We start from the raw sequence: 22,414 nt of genomic DNA on the forward strand, positions 1-22,414 counted from the left end.
TTATTAATATTAACTATGTTCTTTGACTAAAAAGCTACCAAGCAACGTCACAAAAGCCTAATAACTATACATGAGATATACATTTTGTGTCCCGCCTCTCTACAGCCGAACAACGCACTAGATTTTGACGGTTTTATTAAAAAAATCAAGCGGTTTTTGTACAGGTCTATCTTATTTTAAACAATGTACAAATAAATGCATTTTTCATTACATGTTTTTAAATATAATTTCATTTCATAAAACGATATTAAACGTAAAAGTGGCTCTAAAACGTAAAGTGTAAATGAAGAGATACACACTCAGTCTGCATAGTGGTTTTAATGTGTTTTGTTGTTTTGCCCACTCTTGTACATAAAGTACCTCTATCTGGGTAGTATAAATGTAAAATTTGACGACAACTTTTTCTCACTATAAAGTTTAATCGGACATGCTTGCATTGTCGTCTGAAAATGAAGAAATCAGGAAAGAAATGTAAAATAAAATATTATATAATATTATAATATTATCTTAAATATGTATAGTAAAATACTAATATGTATAATATACAGTATATAATAATTTACTGACTTCAAATATAATACTGTATTCTGCTAATAATAATACAACTAGTAATAATAAAAAATATTATAATAATATTATATTCAAATGAGCTGGATTTAAGAAAACTGATTGTGAAGTGAAGCAGTTTCAAGTATTTTAATTCTGCAAATTCTGTTTGGCAAAATACTTCATGCTTTTTGATTAATTGAGGGTAATTCTGCCACTCTAATGAGTATAATAAAGTCTATCTATCTACAAAAGACAACCTGCTACAAAAAAAAAAAAAAAAAAAAAAACTGATTTTTAACATGGTCATTAAAGTTTGATACTATGTCTAAATTGCACACAAGGAAAGGAAGGTATTTTTGTGTGGCATTGTTCAAATGTCCTGTCAAATTTCCTTCAACACAATTCATGCAGCAGTATAATTCATAAACATTCTTGAATAGGTCAAACTCCTGCAATAATAGTGACCTTTCAGATTCACACACACACATTCGTACACACTCATTCCTATTCTTCTCCACACAGTAGCAGGAAGTCGTCCAGATATCCGTAGCGCTTCTGAAAAAGAATGAGGGACAAATTTTGGGAGGGAACAGTTGAGGGTGTAGACATGAACGTTCACACGGTTTACAGAGTATTTCTGAACTGATAACACATGCATACATCAGAGGAAACATACCAAGAAGACATTAGATTAGATTAGACCAGGACTCAACTTAGAAGACACCAGGTCCTGGTCTTGGTGATTCATATTTAAGAGGGCCGTGGTGTGGTGTAATATCAAGAAAGGAGGAACTTTTCAAAGTCTTGATTATTCTGAGTATTGTGCCATGCACCTGACTGTGACATTAACCTTCCTAGTATGGTCGATGAGCATATTATCCCAAGGTGAGTCAAATTCAGTTTCCTGTCCTTTAAGGAAACCACTCAGATGGGTAAATGAATGTAATTGGATGATGTGATGACTACATTCCAAACGGCATAAATGATGCCATCGGAGGGCACTTTGAAGGGAGAACAATTTTGATGGTCGTTCCAAATATAATTTTGACTAACAATAACTTAAAAAGTGAGTTCCGAATGACCGTTATTGTTTAGCCAAATACTTTGAAGCCCTCCAAAGCTCTTTAAATGGGTGGTAAAGTCTTCGAATGGACTAGGGTTAGAAGGGATGATCACTTCTAAATGGAATGCACCCGGAATGTTCTAAAGACCTTAAATGAGCTTAGATAGGAATTGCTTAGAATATTGAGTAACTGAAGTTATCATTTGAATTTGAAATGCTGGAGGGCAAAATTATTTGGGAACTTTGTAAAAGTTACATTATATTTCAAGTTTTTCATCTTTAATTCTATTAAATTAAATACAACCCCAATTCCAAAAAAGTTGGGACAGTATGAATAATGCTGATAAAAACAAAAAGGAGTGATTTTATAAATTATAATAATCCTTTGCTATATTGAAAGCACTACAACTACACATTATATTATGTTTTATCTTGTGAATTTCATTGTTTGTGTGTGTGTGTGTGTGTGTGTGTGTGTGTGTGTGTGTGTGTGTGTGTGTGTTTGAAAATCTACAGTAATTTCAAATCAGATGATTGCCACACGCTCCACAAAATTTGGGACAGTCGAGTGTTTACCGATGTGAAACATCACCATTTCTTCTAATAACACTTATTAAGCATTTGGGCACTGAAGACACAAGTTTGTTAAGTTTAGAAAATAGATTTTCTTCCCCCATTCATCCATTATGTAAGTCTTTAGTTGCACAATTGTACGGGGTCTTCGTTGCCGTATGGTGTGTTTCATAATGCACCACACATTCTCAATTGGAGACAGGTCAGGACTACAAACAGGCCAATCTGGCACCCACACTCTCTGCTTACACAGCCATGCACTTGTAATCTGGGCAGTATGTGGTTTGAAGTTGTCCTGCTGGAAAATGCAGGGACGTCCCTGGAAAAGATGGTGCTGTAAGGCAGTATATGTTGCTCTAAAATTTTTACGTATCTGTCTGCATTCATGGTGTTCTCACAGATGTGCGAGTTACCCATGCCATGGGCACTGACACACCCCTGGCCCATACAGACACTGACTTTTGGACCTGAAGCTGATAACAGCTTGGATGGTCCTTTTCCTCTTAGGCCCGAATAACACGATGGCTTTGTTTTTCAAAAACTATTTGAAATGTGGATTCATCGGACCAAAAAACACAGTTACACTGTTCAACTTTCCATCTAAGATGAGACTGAGCCCAGAGAAGTCAGCAGCGCTTCTGGACAGTGTTGATGTATGGCTTCTCCTTTGCCCATGTTCATGATATCCATTACAGATGAATGATGTTTTTTAAGACAGTGACGTCTGAGGGATCAGAGATCACACGCATTCAGAAGTGGTTTTCGTCTTGCCCTTTACGCACCAAAATTTTACCAGATTCCTTGAATCTTTTAACTATATTGTGCACTGTAGAGGGTGAAATGACCCAAATCCTTCTAATTTGTCTTTGGGGAACATTGTTCTCAAAGTGCTGGATTATTTGCTGAAGCATCTGTTGGCAAATTGACAAGTCTTGAACGATCCTTGCTCTTGAAGGACTAGGCTGTTTTTGGAGGCACCTTATATACTATGACATGATTGCCTCACCTGTTTAACATCTCTTTTTCACATTATCTATTTCAACTCGTAAAATTTATATTAGTCTTAAACTGCCCCCGTCTCAACTTTTTTGGAGTGTGTTGCAATCATCTGATTTGAAATTACTGTATATTAAAAAACAAAAACAATGAAATTCACAAGGTAAAACATCATATAATGTGTAGTTGTAGTGCTTTCAATATAGCAAAGGGTGAATATAATTTACAAATCACTCCTTTTTGTTTTTATTAGCATTTTTCATACTATCACAACTTTTTTGGAACTGGGGTTGTAGTATATTTTCATTTGCATTTCTAATGAAGTATAACATTATTAAATATAAATAAATACATGAATATGTTCCAAAAGTAGAATTATATACATGAGGTCCAAAAGTCTGAGACCACATTGAAAATCTGGGACTTTTAAAGCTGGAAATAAACAAGGATTCTTTTAAAGGATTTTGATCAACTTAAAGCTAAGAAAGGTTATGATATAAAATGAAAAAGATATTTAAGATTCTGCACTTCTAAGTCACTAATCAAATGCAAAAAAAAAAAAAAAAAAATGTCATACTATTCCGGATTCAAAACACGTTAAACTCAATTGATGCATTTTTGACAATGTTGATTACCACAAAAATTAATTTCAACTCATCCCTCATCCAAAAATCGAGTTTACAGTGAGGCACCTACAATGAAAGTGAATGGGGCCAAATTTTTAATGGTTTAAAGGCAGAAATATCAAGCTTATTATTTTATAAAAGCACTTACATGAATTCTTCTGTTAAAACTTGTGTTTTATTTGAGTTGTAAAGTGGTTTAAATTGTTCTTTTTACAGTCATTTTAGGGTTTTGGGGTTTATGGCGTTACGTCTTCATGGCAACAGAGTTGTAAAATTGGATATAACTTTAAACAGAAAAGGTTAGCAAGTGATTTTATCACACTTAAATCATGTTAGCACGCATATCTTGTGGCTATACTTTTAAAATAGTGAGTATTTTAATGTTTACAGATTGGCCCCATTCACTTTCATTGTAAGTCCCTCACTGTAAACCAGATTTTTCTTTTTTTTTCTTTTTTTTTTTTTTTAAGAAAAAGTCACAAACCATGTCAATTGAGCTTAACTTGTATTGAATTTCCCTGAAATTTTATGATGATTTAATTTGTAATGAAAATGTTTGCAAAATTCAAAATAGAATCATTTTGACTTATAGTCTATGAGTTTTGGAACTCACTGTATATTTTTAATGTTATAAAGTTAATGCATATCCATACATAAGATAATATTACGTTTTCCAAGTATAGAAAAAAATGGTTCCGTTTTAGACCGTGTTTATTTATTTTTTATTGTTCATTTGTGGCCATTACTGGTTGTTTTACTCATTTTGTTTCACACACCTGCAAAACCCTATTGTCTCTCTCCATTACATCCATCGTCGCTATGGTAATGACCTTAAACCTTTATCCACAACTATTCTACCCCATTTCCTGTTGCTGTTCGTCTCTTCTGGAAACATCCTGTTTGTGTCATGCCCCTAGCTTCCTGTTTCTCCTGGATTTTAGGTCAAGGATCCGCCCCCTCAATCCTGGATGATGCTCAACAGCCTTTGAACTGCTTTTTTTACTACTTTAAGCTAGTTATAAAGGGAAAGTCACCCAAAAAAATTAACATTCTGTCATCATTTACTCACCTTTATGTTGTTACAAACCCGTATGAACACAAAATGACAGGTTAGTCAGAATGTTAATCTCAGTCTCCAATCACTTTCATTGCATCTTTTGTCTGTACCCTTTTACGTGTATGTCCAAGTGAATGGTGACTGAGGCTAACATGCCTAACTTAAAAAATAAAGTCACATGGGTTTGGATGAACCGAACATTTTCTTGACAGGTTTCGAGAGATTCACCTATTTAAAAATTGCCACATTTATTGAGTGTGCTAATAACTATCTCCTTGCTTTCCCTCAAAAAGCCTCTCTGAGTGATCCCTACAGCAGCTGCAAGGCAGGCAAAACATGCCAGGCCAAGTTTGCAAATGGACTTTGTGACCAGGAGTGCTCAAGTTCTGCCTGTCTGAGAGATGGATTTGACTGTCTGAAAGACAGAGGCACCTGCACGTGAGAAATCATCACAGCAGACATTAATAACTCATATTAAAAGCTGGAAAAAAGCATCTTTACTTGAAACCTGTATATAGTGGAGACTTGGGGTTGTTCTTACACTTTCTTCTGGGTTGGGTTTATTTTTTAAAGTCAATTTCTGCACAGCCACATCCCTTAAAGTCTTGGCTATATAAAAGCAATTGAACATTTTCACCATTCTTGCTCAGGAAAAAAGATACAGTTCATTAAAAACACAGTGACACGTTTAAAACATGTGTGACAACCTGCCCCAATAAAATGTGACAGTCATGAAAAACACCTTCGTACTCAGAACACATCTAAACCTTTTGGTTAAAAACTGCCTTCATAATATAGCTGGCCCTTGTCTTAATATGCCAGTATGGTTTGATTAAGTTCGCTTGTCTTCCCGAGAGCTAAAACAAAAATACGATGATGGTGAAAATTTACTTTGGTGGACAGAATTCACAATAATTATTAGACTTTAAAGGAATATTCCAGGTTCACTACAAGTTTAGCTTAATTGATAGAATTTGTGGTGATTACCATCAAAATTAATTTCGACATGCCCAACATTATTTCTTAAAAAAAGAAAAGAAAAATCAAGATTACAGTGAGGCATTTACAATGGAAGTCAATGGGGCCAATCCGTAAATGTTAAAACACTTAATGTTTCAAAAGTATAGCTACAAGACATAATATACGTGTTAACATGAGTTTAGTGATAAAATAGCTTACTAAACTTTTCTGTGTAAAGTTAAAACAAATTTTACAACTTCGTTGCCATGACGATGTAATGTCAAACCCTAAAATGACTGTAAAAATGAAGATTTAAACAACTTTACAGCCACATAATACAAAAGTTTTAAAAGAAGAATTAATATAAGTGCTTTTATAAAATTATAAGCTTCAAATTTCTGCCTTTAAACCCTCCAAAAAATGGCCTCATTCACTTCCATTGTAAGTGCCACACTGTAACCTCGATTTATGCTTTTTTTAAAGAAAAGGAGGGACGAGTCGAAATTATTTTTTGTGGTAATCAACATTATGTCACAAATGCTGTCGACTGAGCTGAACAGAATATTCCTTTAAAAGAATTTTGAGCTATATGTGTTTCAAACCAAAATACAAAACCTCTACTAGAGAAAATACACATTGTTACTGAGATACAGCCCTTGTGACAACTTCCCCGTGTGACAACTACACTGTAAAATAATCTTGTTGTTTCAACATTTTGTATTCGTGCTGCCTTAAAATTTTAAGTTGTGTTGACTTAAGAGGGACAGTTGTTTAACGGAACATTAAAGGTGCTTTAAGCCGTTCTAGAATTTCCCCAAGCTGAGTGCTGGATTAGCCACACCCCCTTTTATCCAAAACTTTGCACACCAACAATACCAAATGAGTTTTATTGAGACAGATATCGAGCAGAAACTGTTGTCAAAAATAGCAGCAAAATAGCGCCCTCAACTGACAACTGTTATAAGCAACATGGCATAAAAATGGCATTAAGCCTCAATAATTTACTGCAACTGCAATACTATGAGAATGTGCAAAATGATTGACAGGCAGAAAGCATTCTTGACCGTGGACACATTTTTGTTTGCTGTTTACAGAGTCTAGAGCTGTCACAGAGACATGTGAAATATCTCACAACACTTATTTTATTAATATCTTTCAGGGAGTGTGACATTGTGTACCTTTCCATGACAAAAATAGCTTACAGCACCTTTAAGTTGACTTAAATCAGTATAACTTGTTAAATTAGCTTAATTCATTTTGAAAGTAAACTTAACTTTCTTAGATCAACTTAATTCTAATTCAATTTAAAGTGAATATAAAAGTTAAATTACCTTATCATTTAATTTTATTGATAACCATAAAAGAAGATAGGGTTATTCCATTGTCAGAAGTTAAATAAACTACCATTTGATGCAGTTTAAGCCTTCTTTGACAAGGAGACACACATGGTGTTCAACACTTTACACAGGAATCACAATGATGGTAACAATCATTAAACACATCATTGAGTAAAAGATGAGCTTTGAACTATTGCTACATGACAAATAACTGAAAGTGACAACAAACAACCAATAGCATATATAAAATCGGCACACAGTAAAAACAGAAAAGACAGTAACACTGCAATTTGCATAATTTATTCATGCCGGCCATAAATGCAGGGAATCCGAGCATGTGAGCATGTTGTATGTAGTTCTCTTGACTAATATTTTTGATTTTAGCTGAATAGTTTTTCTAAGTTCAGTTACTAATCACAAGTTCAGCCAACAAAAAACTTGGATAACCGAGTTATCTCAAAAAGATTAAACCAGGGCAGTTCTACGTTATGATAACTAAAAGGCAAAATCATTTTTATTTTTTTATTTTTATTTTTTACAATGTACGGCCTCCCCGATAATGCAGTAAAAAAACAAAACATATATTCTAATTGACTTGTAATGCATTCTCATAAATGCATTTTTTTTCTCATAAATAATAATAATTATTACTATTATAGTATATATACTATAATAATATACTATATATATAGTATAATAATAATTATACTTTATACTGTATATATAAATATATGACGCTTAATTAATAGTAAGCTTTAATACTTGATTCTGATTGGTCAGTAGCATATTTTATTTTTGCATTATTTATTTTAGTTTTTATTTGTATAATAACCTCTGAACTATAACTGTTCATTTTCCCAGGCTTCACATTTCCCAAATACATGGCCTCTTTCTTATCACATTGTAAAATCATTTAAACTCAGATTAATATTTCATTGACCACAGAATGCTACTATTGATCAATCAGACTCAAGTGTTCTAGTATAATAATAAACGTAACACTCCTAAAGCGTTCAGAATCTGCATACACATTTTGCATTCGTGGCATCATTAATAACCTATAAAACTATATTGTATGTCATTAATAAGTTCTTAACTGTTCATACATGTAAAAAGATTGATATTTTTGGCATGTTAACTGACAAATATAAAAGTTATTAATTAATATGCCTATATATATATATATACACACTATATTGCCAAAAGTATTCGCTCACCCATCCAAATAATTGAATTCAGGTGTTCCAATCACTTCCATGGCCACAGGTGTATAAAATGAAGCACCTAGGCATGCAGACTGCTTCTACAAACATTTGTGAAAGAATGGGCCGCTCTCAGGAGCTCAGTGAATTCCAGCGTGGTACTGTGATAGGATGCCACCTGTGCAACAAGTCCAGTCGTGAAATTTCCTCGCTACTAAATATTCCACAGTCAACTGTCAGTGGTATTATAACAGAGTGGAAGCGATTGGGAATGACAGCAACTCAGCCACGAAGTGGTAGGCCACGTAAAATGACAGAGCGGGGTCAGTGGATGCTGAGGTGCATAGTGCGCAGAGGTTGCCAACTTTCTGCAGAGTCAATCGCTACAGACCTCCAAAGTTCATGTGGCCTTCAGATTAGCTCAAGAACAGTGCGTAGAGAGCTTCGTGGAATGGGTTTCCATGGCCGAGCAGCTGCATCCAAGCCATACATCACTAAGTGCAATGCAAAGCGTCGGATGCAGTGGTGTAAAGCACGCCGCCACTGGACTCTAGAGCAGTGGAGACGCGTTCTCTGGAGTGACGAATCACACTTCTCCATCTGGCAATCTGATGGACGAGTCTGGGTTTGGTGGTTGCCAGGAGAACGGTACTTGTCTGACTGCATTGTGCCAACTGTGAAGTTTGGTGGAGGGGGGATTATGGTGTGGGGTTGTTTTTCAGGAGCTGGGCTTGGCCCCTTAGTTCCAGTGAAAAGAACTCTGAATGCTTCAGCATACCAAGAGATTTTGGACAATTCCATGCTCCCAACTTTGTGGGAACAGTTTGGGGATGGCCCCTTCCTGTTCCAACATGACTGCGCACCAGTGCACTAAGCAAGGTCCATAAAGACATGGATGAGCGAGTTTGGTGTGGAAGAACTTGACTGGCCTGCACAGAGTCCTGACCTCAACCCGATAGAGCACCTTTGGGATGAATTAGAGCAAAGACTGTGAGCCAGGCCTTCTCGTCCAACATCAGTGTCTGACCTCACAAATGCGCTTCTGGAAGAATGGTCAAAAAGTCCCATAAACACACTCCTAAACCTTGTGGAAAGCCTTCCCAGAAGAGTTGAAGCTGTTATAGCTGCAAAGGGTGGGCCGACGTCATATTAAACCCTATGGATTAAGAATGGGATGTCACTTAAGTTCATATGCGTCTAAAGGCAGATGAGCGAATACTTTTGGCAATATAGTGTATATATATACATAATAAAATGTAGAAATTCTTATAGAAATTCTTCAAAATATACATTAACTACAGCAAAACCAGTGTGATACATGTGAAGACATCTTTTTTTTTATCAACATTTCTGTGAAATTTATCTAAATATAACATAAACAATTTATTTTAACATCTAATGTGAGAATTATTAGTAATTTGAATGAATGTCTTATCACTCATAACTGCTCAAAACAACATGGTGGTCAAAAGTTATGAAACCAACATATTTGTTTTCAATTAAATATCATCAAAACAACTCAAGTATTCAACATTAATACTTATTTACTATGTTTTTATGCAAAATCTTTTTACTTGCATGAATTGCCACAAGCTGGTTGTGCATCAGATGGCTGCAGAGTAAAATGTGAACAATTTCCTCTTTCAAGCCCTATTTAGACTAATGTGTGCTTGAACAAAATCTCGCCACACCCCCTTTAGACAGTAGTACCTTTGATTTAGTGTATTTGTTACATCTGTCATGCATGTTTTGTATAGGAATGTGTGTGTGTCTGTGTGTGACTGTATGTGCGTGTGCGTAAACAAGATGCAGTCCCAGTGAGAGACAAAAAAGTGTGTAAGAGTGTATGGGAAAGAGGCCAAATGTAAGTGAAGTGTTAAAAAGTAAAAATCTAATTCATAAATGTACAAAGAAATCTACATAACATAATGTGTAAAGCCACAATTGATGCCCGGGTCAAAATTGACCCATGAATGCAAAATGGTTTTAAATGGTTATACCTCTAAAACAATTTTATTAAAAAAATCTTTAAAAAAAATCATTATGTGTATTTTAATAGTCTTTACAAAGTCCCAAAGTTTGGTTCCCATACTAAAAAATATGTGGTATTTAAAAATTATTATCAACCTCTTCCGGGTCAAAAATGACCCGAACACAATTGGAGGGTTCATGTATAATTATGAATAGCTTGAGAATTAATAGATTTGAAACATAATACTGTATATTATAAATGTGATTACAACTATATCAAAAGAGCATACAACTGATTTTAAGGTGCATTATGTGATGCACTGTGAATTCATTGCAATATAAAAAGAACCTTTGTAATGCATTACATGTACAGGCAGCATAGTAAAATGTACCGTATAATCTTTTGCTAACCAAAAATGAAAATTGTCATCATTTACTTACCCTCATGTTATTCCAATCCCACATAACCATGTTTTTCTCTCTCAGTGCAGGATATATTCAGTACTGCCGGGATCATTATGACAACAGTCACTGCGAGCAGGGCTGCAACACTGCCCCCTGTGGATGGGATGGCTCGGATTGCTACTGGAACCAGTATCCCATCTGGGCCAAAGGAACACTCATATTACACACTAGAATTCAATTCCAGAGAGGTCCTGTCCAGAACAGCTCTCTCTTATGGGCTTTAAGCACTGTCCTTCAGACGAGCATTAAACTCAGAGGCCTGACACCTTTCCAGACCAGTAAAGACCTTCATACACTAGACACTCGACAGCTCACTGACCTGTACACTCAAACACCACCCTACGACAGTGATGGGCAAGTGATATTGTCATATCTTGTTATTTTAAAAGGGGAACAATTATACCCTTTTGTAGCTTTTATTGATTAGTTTCGCCATTAATCAAGGTTTCAAGACATTTTTGCATTAAGCTTTAAAAAAATGTCTTGGGTTGTGAGTATGCCTATGTAATATCATCAGTCTAATCTAATAGTACCTATTATATGTTGTGACTAATAGTAGGTATAATGCCTGCATCACCTGTTTCTTCAACATTCAATGGTCTATTTTTCCATTTTTTGCTGACTTCACCTCATTTCTATACTACAGATCGGTGTTATTCCTGCAGTTGGATAACAGACCGTGCTCCCGTCTTCCCTCCACCTGTTTCCAGAATGCCACTGAAGCTGCACACTTCCTGCATGCCATGCTGGCACAGAATCATGCCACATTTCCCATGATCACAGAAGTCCAGGCAGCTGTAATCAGTGTGCGGGGAGTTGATGAGGAAATAGGAGTCAGAGAGGAGGTGAAACTTCCAAACGAGAAACACAACGGTACGTTTTCATTGTATTTCGGCCAAACATATGTACAGGGTTTCCAGAAACTACCTGGACCTTAAAGGAATACACACACACACACACACACACACACACACACACACACACAAAGCCTATTTTTAAGATTTACGCATTTTTATTTCATTACAAAATGTAATTTTGTAATGCTTAGCCAAATTAAATTAATACAAATGTAACTATTTAGTTCAAAAACATTTTTTTATTAAAGATTATTCAATTAGATGGAATTATGTTACATTTAAATGCGTAAATCTTAAATATATATATATATATATATATATATATATATATATATATATATATATATATATATATATATATATGTAGTTCAGCCAAAGATTAAATTTCTGTCACTATTTGCTCACTCTAATGTCATTTCAACCCCGTATGCTATTAATTTTTTTCCGTGAAACGCTAAAGGAGACATTTTGTTAAATCTTCACACAGCTATTTTCCATTTGACGATAAATAATAATAATAATAAAAAAATAATAATAATAAACAAAATAAAAGTTGTTCATATGACATGTGCTATTTTCCAAGTTTTGTGAAGTCAGATGATAGCTTTGTGTAAAAAACAGGTCAAATTTAGATCTCAAATCACCAATAATTCCTTATTCACATCTTTTAAATCTCATTTGCATCTGTTTTCACATTCAAAAATGGTGCGTTATTGTGTTGCGTCATTGACGGTGAACAGTTGCTTGATGTAAGTTCTGAGAAAAGCATTAGCATTTAAAACAGTAAAAGATGTTTCTTTTTCTCCAATTTAAGAGCATTATTAAGATTCTAAATGTAATCGTTTTGTTTACAAAGCCTACCCTACCTGGATGTGGCCTGTGGTTGGTGTTGCGACTGGACTCGCAGTGGCGGTGGCTGTGATTATTCTAGTGCTGTTCCTGTGGTTAAAAAAAAGACGACAGCGGCGAGAGGGTGGAGAGCGAGTTCGTCACAGGTCAATGGTAACAGACAGCAATAATGGCAGCAAGGCCTGGACGCGGCGTGCTGACCACCATGAGAAAAGAGGAAGAGAGAAAGACAAAAATGGGATAAAGAAAAAGAAGAAAGTAAAAGAGTCAGGAAAAAGACGTAAAGAACCCGTTGGCGAGGATGCAGTTTGTATGCGGTGAGTGAGACTGTTCAGAAACAAAAACAAAAAACATTTTTGTGAACTGAAATAAAAATGATCGTAAAGCTGAAACTAAACTTAAATATATTTGTTGCATAAATACATGCTAAGATACCTTGTTTTGGCCAAAATCTAACACAGCATCTGCAACTCCATGATGCTTTACGACATTATCAGATTAAAACTAAATCCAAGATGCACGATGTAGCGAGAGGAATGTATTAATGGGTGTTTCTTCAACTTTTATTACAACAAACAGATTTCAACTTTTTTCTTAATGTTACACCAAAAATGAATTGTGCAGTAAAAGCAGTGTTTTTGTAGTTTTTTTTTTGCACGTGCTGTCTGCGCGGGTTTAGCGCACAATTCACAAAAGGAATTATTCAGATAAGGCAACAGCGCAAACGCACCTACAAAATCGCTGCTGAACGCAATTTGCACGTGCAATTCTGATCATCTGAATCATCTCTTTAACATACCGAAAGTGCGTTAATTGACTACACCGTTATATAGGTTATATATAGGTGATAACGCTCTTATTTGTCATTTAACAATTATTAGATGAATTTCTGCTAATATGATCGATATAAAATACATAAAAATCTCTTATAGATCAAATCCATTTTACCGCCTGCATTCATTTGGCGGAAATAGCGTGATGTAAATTGCATTGGGGATTTTTTGTGAATGAAGCGCAATCAATAATAAGCCTAATTTACATATAAAGGAGGCATGTGTGCATCTAAAGTAATGACAATGACTTAATTTAAATACTCAAGACGCAGCGCAATTTCAGTGCTGAAATGCCACGGGCAAAAGCACTAGCGGCTCATGACCACAGATATAGGTGGGGCAGATTTTTTTTTTTTTTTTACAATATTCAACTTGTCCGACACAAACGCGCTGACACAATATGTGGTGTCCTTGCATCATTCCACCACAAGGCGAAAACCTTAGAACATAATGTTGATTCTAATATTCTAAATTACAACGATTTATCTTAAAATGTTGACAGATCAAAATCTAAATCAAAATGATATTTTTTAATGTTAAGTGTTGTTGAAGAATACCACGGAGAGGGAGAGAAACAGAACTATCCACACACCATTTACACGTTTCCACAGTACTAAAAAACTAAATGCTTTCTATGAAAATAATGTTTTAAATCACAGTAAATTTAAAACAGAAAGTTTCAAGAGCCAAAGCTTTTTGACATAAAATTTGTAATCACACAAAACGTACAATGTCTTATCAACTACCTTTATCTTTTGATTGCCAGACTATTTATTTTTTTATATCTGGCTCCTCAGGACCAAGTTGTTTGATTGTCAATTTGTCTTGAATTTGCAGTAAACGACAAGCTGTTACACACAAGTTAATTGATAGTGCTCAACATGTTCACAATCTGTCACACTGCTGGTGCGCACTAATACTAAAATTACCTTTGGTTTGGCACTATGTTTATGGGCAGATTTATTTCAATGGGTCTCAATAAGGGTTTGTTGCAGTATCATATTTGACCACAGATTTCCATTGGAAAACTGAGTGGCGCTGTGGAGTTCGGAAGGGCAACAGACTCTCTGCCCCACATGCTTGAATATGCAGTATAATGTATATCAAACACTGTGTAACAGAGCTTTCAGCTATTTTACGACTTAAAAAAAGGATACAAACTTTTACTAGGCCTGCTTTTAAATACATATGTCAGATTTTTGAACATATTTACGTTCAAACAAATTACATCATTGGCAGTTTATAGTATGGATCCGTGTTTTCAAGTGTATGAATATTTAGGAGGGGCTCTGCCCTACCTATCCATATAGACAAGCCGTGCCTGGGCAAAAGTGGTGCACAGACTTTCAGTATTTAACTATTAATATCCATTATAAAAGTACCAATTATAACATGTTTAAAACTATGATAATCTAAACAAACAGTGAAATAAACATAACCCATTTCAATATTTATTCTGTGAAAAAAAAATGTATCAACATTTTTTTTTTTTAAAGTGTCTTAAAGTTGTGCCGTCATTTCCACCACACCAAACAATTTTGCCCCTAAACAACATTTTTCAAAAGTTAGTGTTCTTGTTAACCAAGTCGACAAAAGTGTCAGTGAAGAGCATGCTTGAGATGAAATATGAGTGATGTTTAAAGAAAATACAGACAATTCAAGGTAAATCTCACTTGTGAGCAGAATATCGTCATTTCAAATTAAGGTGTAATTTTGCCAAATTATGCAAAAAGTGTGAAAATATTATTTAATTGTGTTATTCAGGATACATAAAATGCTAGGTATGAAACGCGTGTGTCTTGAGATGTAATTTTCTTTTCAACAAAACATCAGCATCGTAAAACTGCTGCAATCCTGCGTAAGACGCTAAACAGCGACGTCCATCTAGCACATATTAGAAAAACAATTAAAAGTAGCATAGACTAACGTAAAAACCCATTTGGTGTAAACTGCCCCTTAGAAGGCAGCTGCCTATGCAGGCAGTAGTGAGGCAGTTCACTTTTGGTACAGAGCCCCTGAGCTGCTAAAATGCTTTTGAAGAGTGTGGAAACAGCACTTACAGTAGGTAAAGAATTTCCTGCTTCCTCTACACTAATGATAGGCCCCTCAGGAAGGAACTGGACATCGGAAGTGACACAGATGTGACCCAGAGTTCCATGGAGGACATCAACAGGACGATCCGTGACCACAGATCACCAGACCAAAAATACTTCCAGACCAACCACCAACAACCTCGCATGCTAGGTGAGATCTCTACCTTCTCCAGTGAGGAGGAATACTAGCTTACTACTTACTTGTGTCTACTAATTTGTAAAAAAAAATATATATATATAAACAGTATGCTAGATTGTTGCCTCATGACCTCATCACATTGCATGTGAGTGACATCCAGTTATCATCTTTGAAATACTGTAAATATGGTTGCTTTGTATTATTAATTAAATTTTATGTAAGAATGTCTTAACGTTTGGCAGTCCGATCAAATAATGAGTCAAGAAAGAGTGTCTGATATAACTTCCAGGTCATTCGTAAAATTGGAAATGGAAGTGTGCAAGCATGCTGTTCGGAAACATAGCCTTTGAAAATCCTCCAGAATAGTATACTTTGGCATACTAATGTCAATGCCATATGATATGAGATGCATTCATTCTAATATTGCATATAATTTAGAAGGGATTGTCAGAGAATTGGGCCACTGTATTTTAATTTTCTATTCTCACCTCTAGCTCCCCCTAGAGGATGGGAGAGAAATGCTGTTCCTATACCTCAAAGACCACCAAGAAATGTGAGTCAATTTTAACTTTAAACATTCAGCCTATGTATAAAAAATATATATATTACACCTTCAAGTTTAATATGTTCTCAGAAAAATATTGCGTGTAATCATTGCTACATGCTGATTTGATCTGATATTTGGCTCTGTAGAACTAATCATATGTTCTGTTATGCCTTAGACTGCTCCAGTGCAGTGGTGTGGTCCAGATGGCTCAGTTGTGCTTATCCGAGCTGTCAGGAGTGGCCTTGACCGAGTGGTTCTGGAGCTCTTGAGAGCTGGAGTGCCAGTTAATAACACCGACCATACTGGTAAGAGTTGCATTAATAGTCCCTAATCTGTTCTGATGCATGTGGACTGTGTTCCTCCGATCAATGTGGTCTTCAAGAATACATTGAAAGAATGGTTCACAAAAAAATAAAATAAAATAAAAAAATAAAAATCAAAGTCATTATTTACTCACCATCATGTCGCCTCCCCCTCATGGAACACAAAAGGAGAATTTTTGAAGAATCTTTATGCAGCTCTTTTCCATAAAACAACAGTTTATAGTGAGCATGACAACCAGCATAAAAGTTTAATCATTGGTTACTGATAATCTTCCCCTAAACTGAAGCTCTGAAACCTCATCTGGGTTTGTGTTCGCATTAAAAATCAGCTTGTTGACACACTGCGCACTGAGTTTTGCTTACTGCCCCCTGCTGAAAACAGGTGGTACTTTAAGTTTAAATTGCTCCGATGGTAGGAATATTCAAGCGTATCTGTCTGCATCCCGCAAGACTACAAGGAACACCCACTTCACGACATGCCCACTACACGTAACGCCCCCCTTGGATCAAGCAATTCTATTGGCTACAAGAACTTTTAAAATCCTATGCAATCACTGTATGATACATTTTCTCATAACTCTTTAAATATGACAAAGAATAACTTTTAGATTATATGTCACACCATATATTATTAAACAGAAGATATAAATGGTAAACTGTACTTGTTTAATGTGAAATTTTGTGGAAGTGCTCTTTATTCCTGATGAAGGTATACTTTCTGCTTATTCAATCATTTAAATAAAAGATATAAATTGTAAGATAAACATTTATCAGTTCTGTTTTTATCCAGTTAGTTTACAAGCTAATCGGTTAGCCTATTAGCTTAGCATACCACTAGCTTGGATAGGTGTATGTTTGCTGCAGTACTCCAAATAAATACAACAAACAGTGTATGAATGTGGCATCCAACTGTTGCAAGACTTCAGGATTTCGCTGGTTATTTGGAGGGGACGTAATTTGTAGTAGTCATGCAGCACGCAGACAGACCCCTCTCGGAATATTACTTATTACGGTCAGAGGGCATGATTGATTATGTTAATTATTTTTATATAATGAATCGCACTGAATGAACTCGTTAAATCGACAGCACTAATATATATATTTTATTTTTGGAGCTTGGCAGATGTAGTCACTATGAACTGTCGTTTTATAAAGCTTTGTAAAGATTCTACAAAAATTCTCCTATTGTGGAAAAATATCAGTATATGGGTTTGGAATGACATGAGGGTGAGTAAATAATGCCCGAATTTTCTTTTTTGGGAGAACTATTACTTCAAGCATGATCACCCTTCTGTTCCTCCAGAAAACACATATTAGCTACTCATTTTGAGTAGTGTACAGTAATAATATGCTCGTTATTTGTGAGTGCCGAGGATCGAATCAGTTTTTGGCTGATTTTGTTTCCTGTGCAGTTGGGGAGTAATGTGTTTTGCCCTTTCTCGTTGTCCCTCTGTCACCTCCTCTGTCCTCCTCTACTATACTCCCCACTGCCACCTGACCTCACTCCAGCTCCCCTCATCAACACATCTTATTCAGAACAGAGTTAATGTGCTGTAGCGCCCAGTCAATGTGGAAATAATGTATTAACCTTCCATGCTTCTGTTTCTATCTCATACATTTCTCTCTTTCATGGTCACAAGTGTCTTCTTTCTGTTTTCCATTCTCGTAACACATTCACTTCATTTTGTAACTTCATCCACTATTTTGTGTCCCCCACAACACCCCATTTCCTGGCCACCCTTTCTCTGATCAATTGCTTCTTGCATCTATTTTCTTTCTCTCTATCTCTCATTCTCTTGATCCAGGGAGATCTGCCCTCCACTGGGCATGCTCGGTAAATCACCTGCCATTGACACAGACTCTCATTCGCTACAGTGCTGCAGTGGACTTGCAGGACCATAAGGTGAGATAATCTTACATATAAAATCAAAACATCCTGGGCTGGGTGGTATGACCAAAACGGTTTATATGATGATATAGTTAATTTTGCTGGAAGTTCAACTACAAAAGGGTATTTTTGGATAATCTAGTGAATTAAATACTTCATCTCATTTGAATTTTTGGGAACACTTTCTATGAAGCCCATATATATAATGCACTGTAAAGGCATTATAAATGCATTATACTGAATTTATGATGTCTAATAATACATCTTATAATAAGTTATAACTTCTCATAAATAATTATAACTACAGTTATAATGCATTATAAGACTTCCCCTATTCATAGTTATACATTCGAGTATAATGCATTATAATATCCAATTTTATAAGTGCTGTATAGTGTAAACAGTCGAAAGGCTTTATGACATGATCATATTATAAGTGGTCTTTGCCTGCTTTAATAAAGTTACACAAGCAAATCTTATAAACAGTCATAACATAAACTTGTAACATACAATACATTACAAGTCAAACTTATATAATGGAAGTTATTTATAAAATAAGTCTCCAAATAAGATGTGCAATCATTAAAGTTTATTGAATAGAGTCCAGTATAGAATATTTTTTTTTTTTATTCTTGTGTTTACACACAAAAAGATTGGCTACATGTGTGATTAACATTACATATGTAGAGTTTCTGATATATTTTAACCTTGTAGCTTTACAAGTGTTTTTCATAATATCTCAACATTGAATGTGTGTTATTTTGTAGTTGTGCATGTGTAATGTATGTAACTTCCAGCATGACTTATAATGTCTTATAACTGCTTAAAAATATATTATGGATGCTTATAAGAAGACATTTCTTTTGTCACTATACTTAAAGCATACATATTATATATAATATATTTAATACATAACTTCTGCAGATAAAATTGGATGTTGCTTGTGTTATAATGCGTTATACTCTAAGGTATAACTATGAATATATAAGAATTAAAACGTATTATAATTGTGGTTACAATTATTTATGAGAATTTATAACATATTATAAGGTGTATTATGAGACATTACTAATGCATTATAATGCCTTTAAAATGCATAAATAAATATGGGCTTCATAGAAAGTATTCCCGAATATTTTTTAAATTATATATCTTTTATATGGAACTTTATCGACATAAAACAAAAGATAAGATTATTCATAATAAATGATAAGATAAAAACGATAAGTTGGATAAGTTGCATCCGTGCAAAAACAGCTTCACATTATGTCACACTTTAGTTAAAAACAAAAGACTCAAAAAAGCAATAAAACTAATATTATAAAGCACAGAGTTCCGACTGTAGATTCTGACTGGATGAGTCACATTCAAGGCTGTTGTAAAGTAGTCTATAAACAGACACCTCTGAACACCAAATAGCTATAGCTGCAACCCAGAGATCTCTAAATTGGGTCGGAATCATCAAAAGAGGACGGGGCAACTCCAGAAAGGGGGCTGGGCCAGCTCCCAAAAGGGGGCAACACTTCCACACGTGGTTAGTGTTAGGGAAAGGGTTAGGTTAGGGGCTTTGTATATCGTTGCTAGCGGTTTGGAGTTTGCGGCAATTTCCCCACTTTTTTGACTTTTTTGTTCCCTTGAATACATGGGATGGAAACGCTGCTTTATTCGCAATTATTTTTTGCTTTTACTTTTCACATAAATGCAATTTGGATGGAAACTTGGATGAAAACATAGATGTCTGTCTAGCGCATGTTTACACATTTGTTTTTATTGAAAAACAATAAAACAAACAGTGCAGACCAAGATAACGCAGTACGTTCCCCTAATGTTGGTTAGCATATGGTTCCCTTTTGGTTCTTTTGATGGGAACCAATTCCTAATGTTCTTTTTAGATTATATTTATTAAAACCATAAACTAACTTTCCCAGAATGTCACATGGAGGTTTTTGTTTGACAACCTTAAAATAACTTCTCCAAAGGTTATTTTTAGGTTGTATTTTTATAACCATAAACTAACCTTCTGGGAACCAAAAAATTTTTAGTTGGGGATAGAAACAAATACGTGTTTTGTGTGAACGGCTCCTTACTTGGCTTTGTGTTGTGACAAACAACACTACTCAATAAGGTCATCCTCATCGAAAGCTCTACCAGTTGACACATTTTTACGATTTCACGGTAAATTCCATAAAACAGCCAGCCCTACAATAAATGAATCATTGTAATTCACCATTGATTAATTATAGTCACGTTAATTAAAAAAAACTATGTTTTCCTATAGGGTGAAACAGCTTTGTTTCTCTCTGCACTCCACGGTTGCTATGATACCGCAAGATACCTCCTCCTTAATGGGGCCAATCAAGAGCTGCCTGACTGCAAAGGGCGGCGGCCACTGGATGTGGCTCGGGAGGGATTACATCACCAAGTCCTTGAACTCTTATTGGTTCACAGAGTTCAGAGGGGGCCGGTTCCTCTAGATCCAGCCACTGAGGTGCTTTGGGATGATCGTGCTTACGTGTATTCACCTTGGGTTGCCTCGCCTCCATCTCTACCTGGAAGAAGTGCCTCTTTTTCAGGGGTCAGAGGTCAAAGAGGGATGGCAACACCTCCACCTAGGTAAGTGAATACTGCATCATATAATATCATTTGAATATAATATTTTACTTTACATTATATATTATAAATATTATGCTTAGATTTTGAATTTGTATGCTTGGCTATGTTCGGAATGCTAATGTAATGTTAACTGCATAGTGCGCAGTATATACTGCTTACTAATTTTTAAAGGTAGAATGTGAAACAGCACGCAGTATGCAAAAAGCACATACAGATACACACAGTAGCTATGGACATAGGGTTGGGAGGGTTACTTTTAAAATGTACAGAATAACTGCTGTAAAATGTAATTTGTAATGTATTCCATTAGATTACTCAAGGCCAGTAATGTAATCCAAGTACTTTGGATTACTCCTTCAGCACTGGCAGATGTTGTCACTTGTTTTGACTCTAACCAAGTTACAAGTAAAAAAAATCTGCCAGTACAATAACAGAAAATACACTTTTATTGAAATACATTCTCTGAAAAAAAAAGCCAAAATATAAGCACTGTTGCATCTGAAGTAAATGTATCTCTATTTCTGATGCTCCAAACTTACTTCAGAAACCCACAGCATGTACACAATGACATCTTTTTCTGATCGTATGTGGATTCTGATTATAGAATGAGGCAGAAAATATATTATTTGTAGCTTTCTATACAATGCTAAAGGCTACATTGGTTAGCATTTCTCATAAACATCCTTTATACTTGTAAAAATACCTAAACCGCATAAAAAACATTGACAAATCAAATATCATTGTAATTGTGTATTTATTGTGTTTCATCTATCAAAGCATTTCTAAATGTTTTCTGTTAAGCTGAAGAAATGTGCTGTAGTCCCTCTATTAAAGGGATAGTTCACCCAAAAATGTAAATTAATTCATTGTTTACTCACAGCTGTGTTGTTATTACCTCATATTGTCAACAATATTCTTTCTTTTTTCTTAACACAAAGGGAGAAATTGTGAAAAAATGTTGTGCTCAGTGATGTCATACAGTGGCAGTTTATGGTGACAACCTCTTCAAGCTTCAAAAGAATGCAAAAGTATAATTCAGAAGTCTAATAAATTATTCCATGAAACTCATGATTGTTATGAAAGCATATGATATGGTTTGGTGAGAAACAAATAGAAATCTAATGTATTATTTAGTGAAAATATTCACTGACCGTTGATCTCCTGTGCGCGTTAATGATAGGGCATGAAAGCAAAAGTTCACGCAGCCCCCTTGTGGCGAAAACTCATTTGTTTATCTAAAAACAGGTCCTCCATAGCAATTGCGACAACAGAACACAACACAGCTGCACAAAAACCAGAGAACAGAACTTACTAAACATGTCTGAAGAGTTTGTAGTCAAAGAATTGATGCATTTCTATGCCCAGCCTTATTTTCTTGACGGAGTACTCTGAAATCAAACAGAAACATAGAGGAGTCTACAGACAGCCACAGTCACACCGTGTCCTAACCTGATGGCAAACGACATGCAATAA

At 35.2% G+C, this 22,414-nt stretch overlaps 1 protein-coding gene across 1 annotated transcript in view; it reads left to right on the forward strand.

The window, feature by feature from the left end:
• Positions 1-1,197: 1,197 nt before the first annotated feature.
• LOC127454127 (neurogenic locus notch homolog protein 1-like) overlaps positions 1,198-22,414 on the forward strand; it is a 28,105-nt gene continuing 6,888 nt past the window's right edge. Inside the window, exons 1-10 of the mRNA XM_051721106.1 lie at positions 1,198-1,434; positions 5,158-5,302; positions 10,821-11,153; positions 11,446-11,672; positions 12,513-12,822; positions 15,440-15,582; positions 16,065-16,123; positions 16,293-16,422; positions 18,246-18,343; positions 20,607-20,941. Coding sequence (XP_051577066.1) covers positions 1,377-1,434; positions 5,158-5,302; positions 10,821-11,153; positions 11,446-11,672; positions 12,513-12,822; positions 15,440-15,582; positions 16,065-16,123; positions 16,293-16,422; positions 18,246-18,343; positions 20,607-20,941 — 1,838 coding nt within the window. The 5' untranslated portion in view covers positions 1,198-1,376. The remainder of the gene's footprint in view (positions 1,435-5,157; positions 5,303-10,820; positions 11,154-11,445; positions 11,673-12,512; positions 12,823-15,439; positions 15,583-16,064; positions 16,124-16,292; positions 16,423-18,245; positions 18,344-20,606; positions 20,942-22,414) is intronic.

This window comes from Myxocyprinus asiaticus, chromosome 16 (assembly GCF_019703515.2).
Source record: "Myxocyprinus asiaticus isolate MX2 ecotype Aquarium Trade chromosome 16, UBuf_Myxa_2, whole genome shotgun sequence".
Lineage (NCBI taxonomy): Eukaryota > Metazoa > Chordata > Actinopteri > Cypriniformes > Catostomidae > Myxocyprinus > Myxocyprinus asiaticus.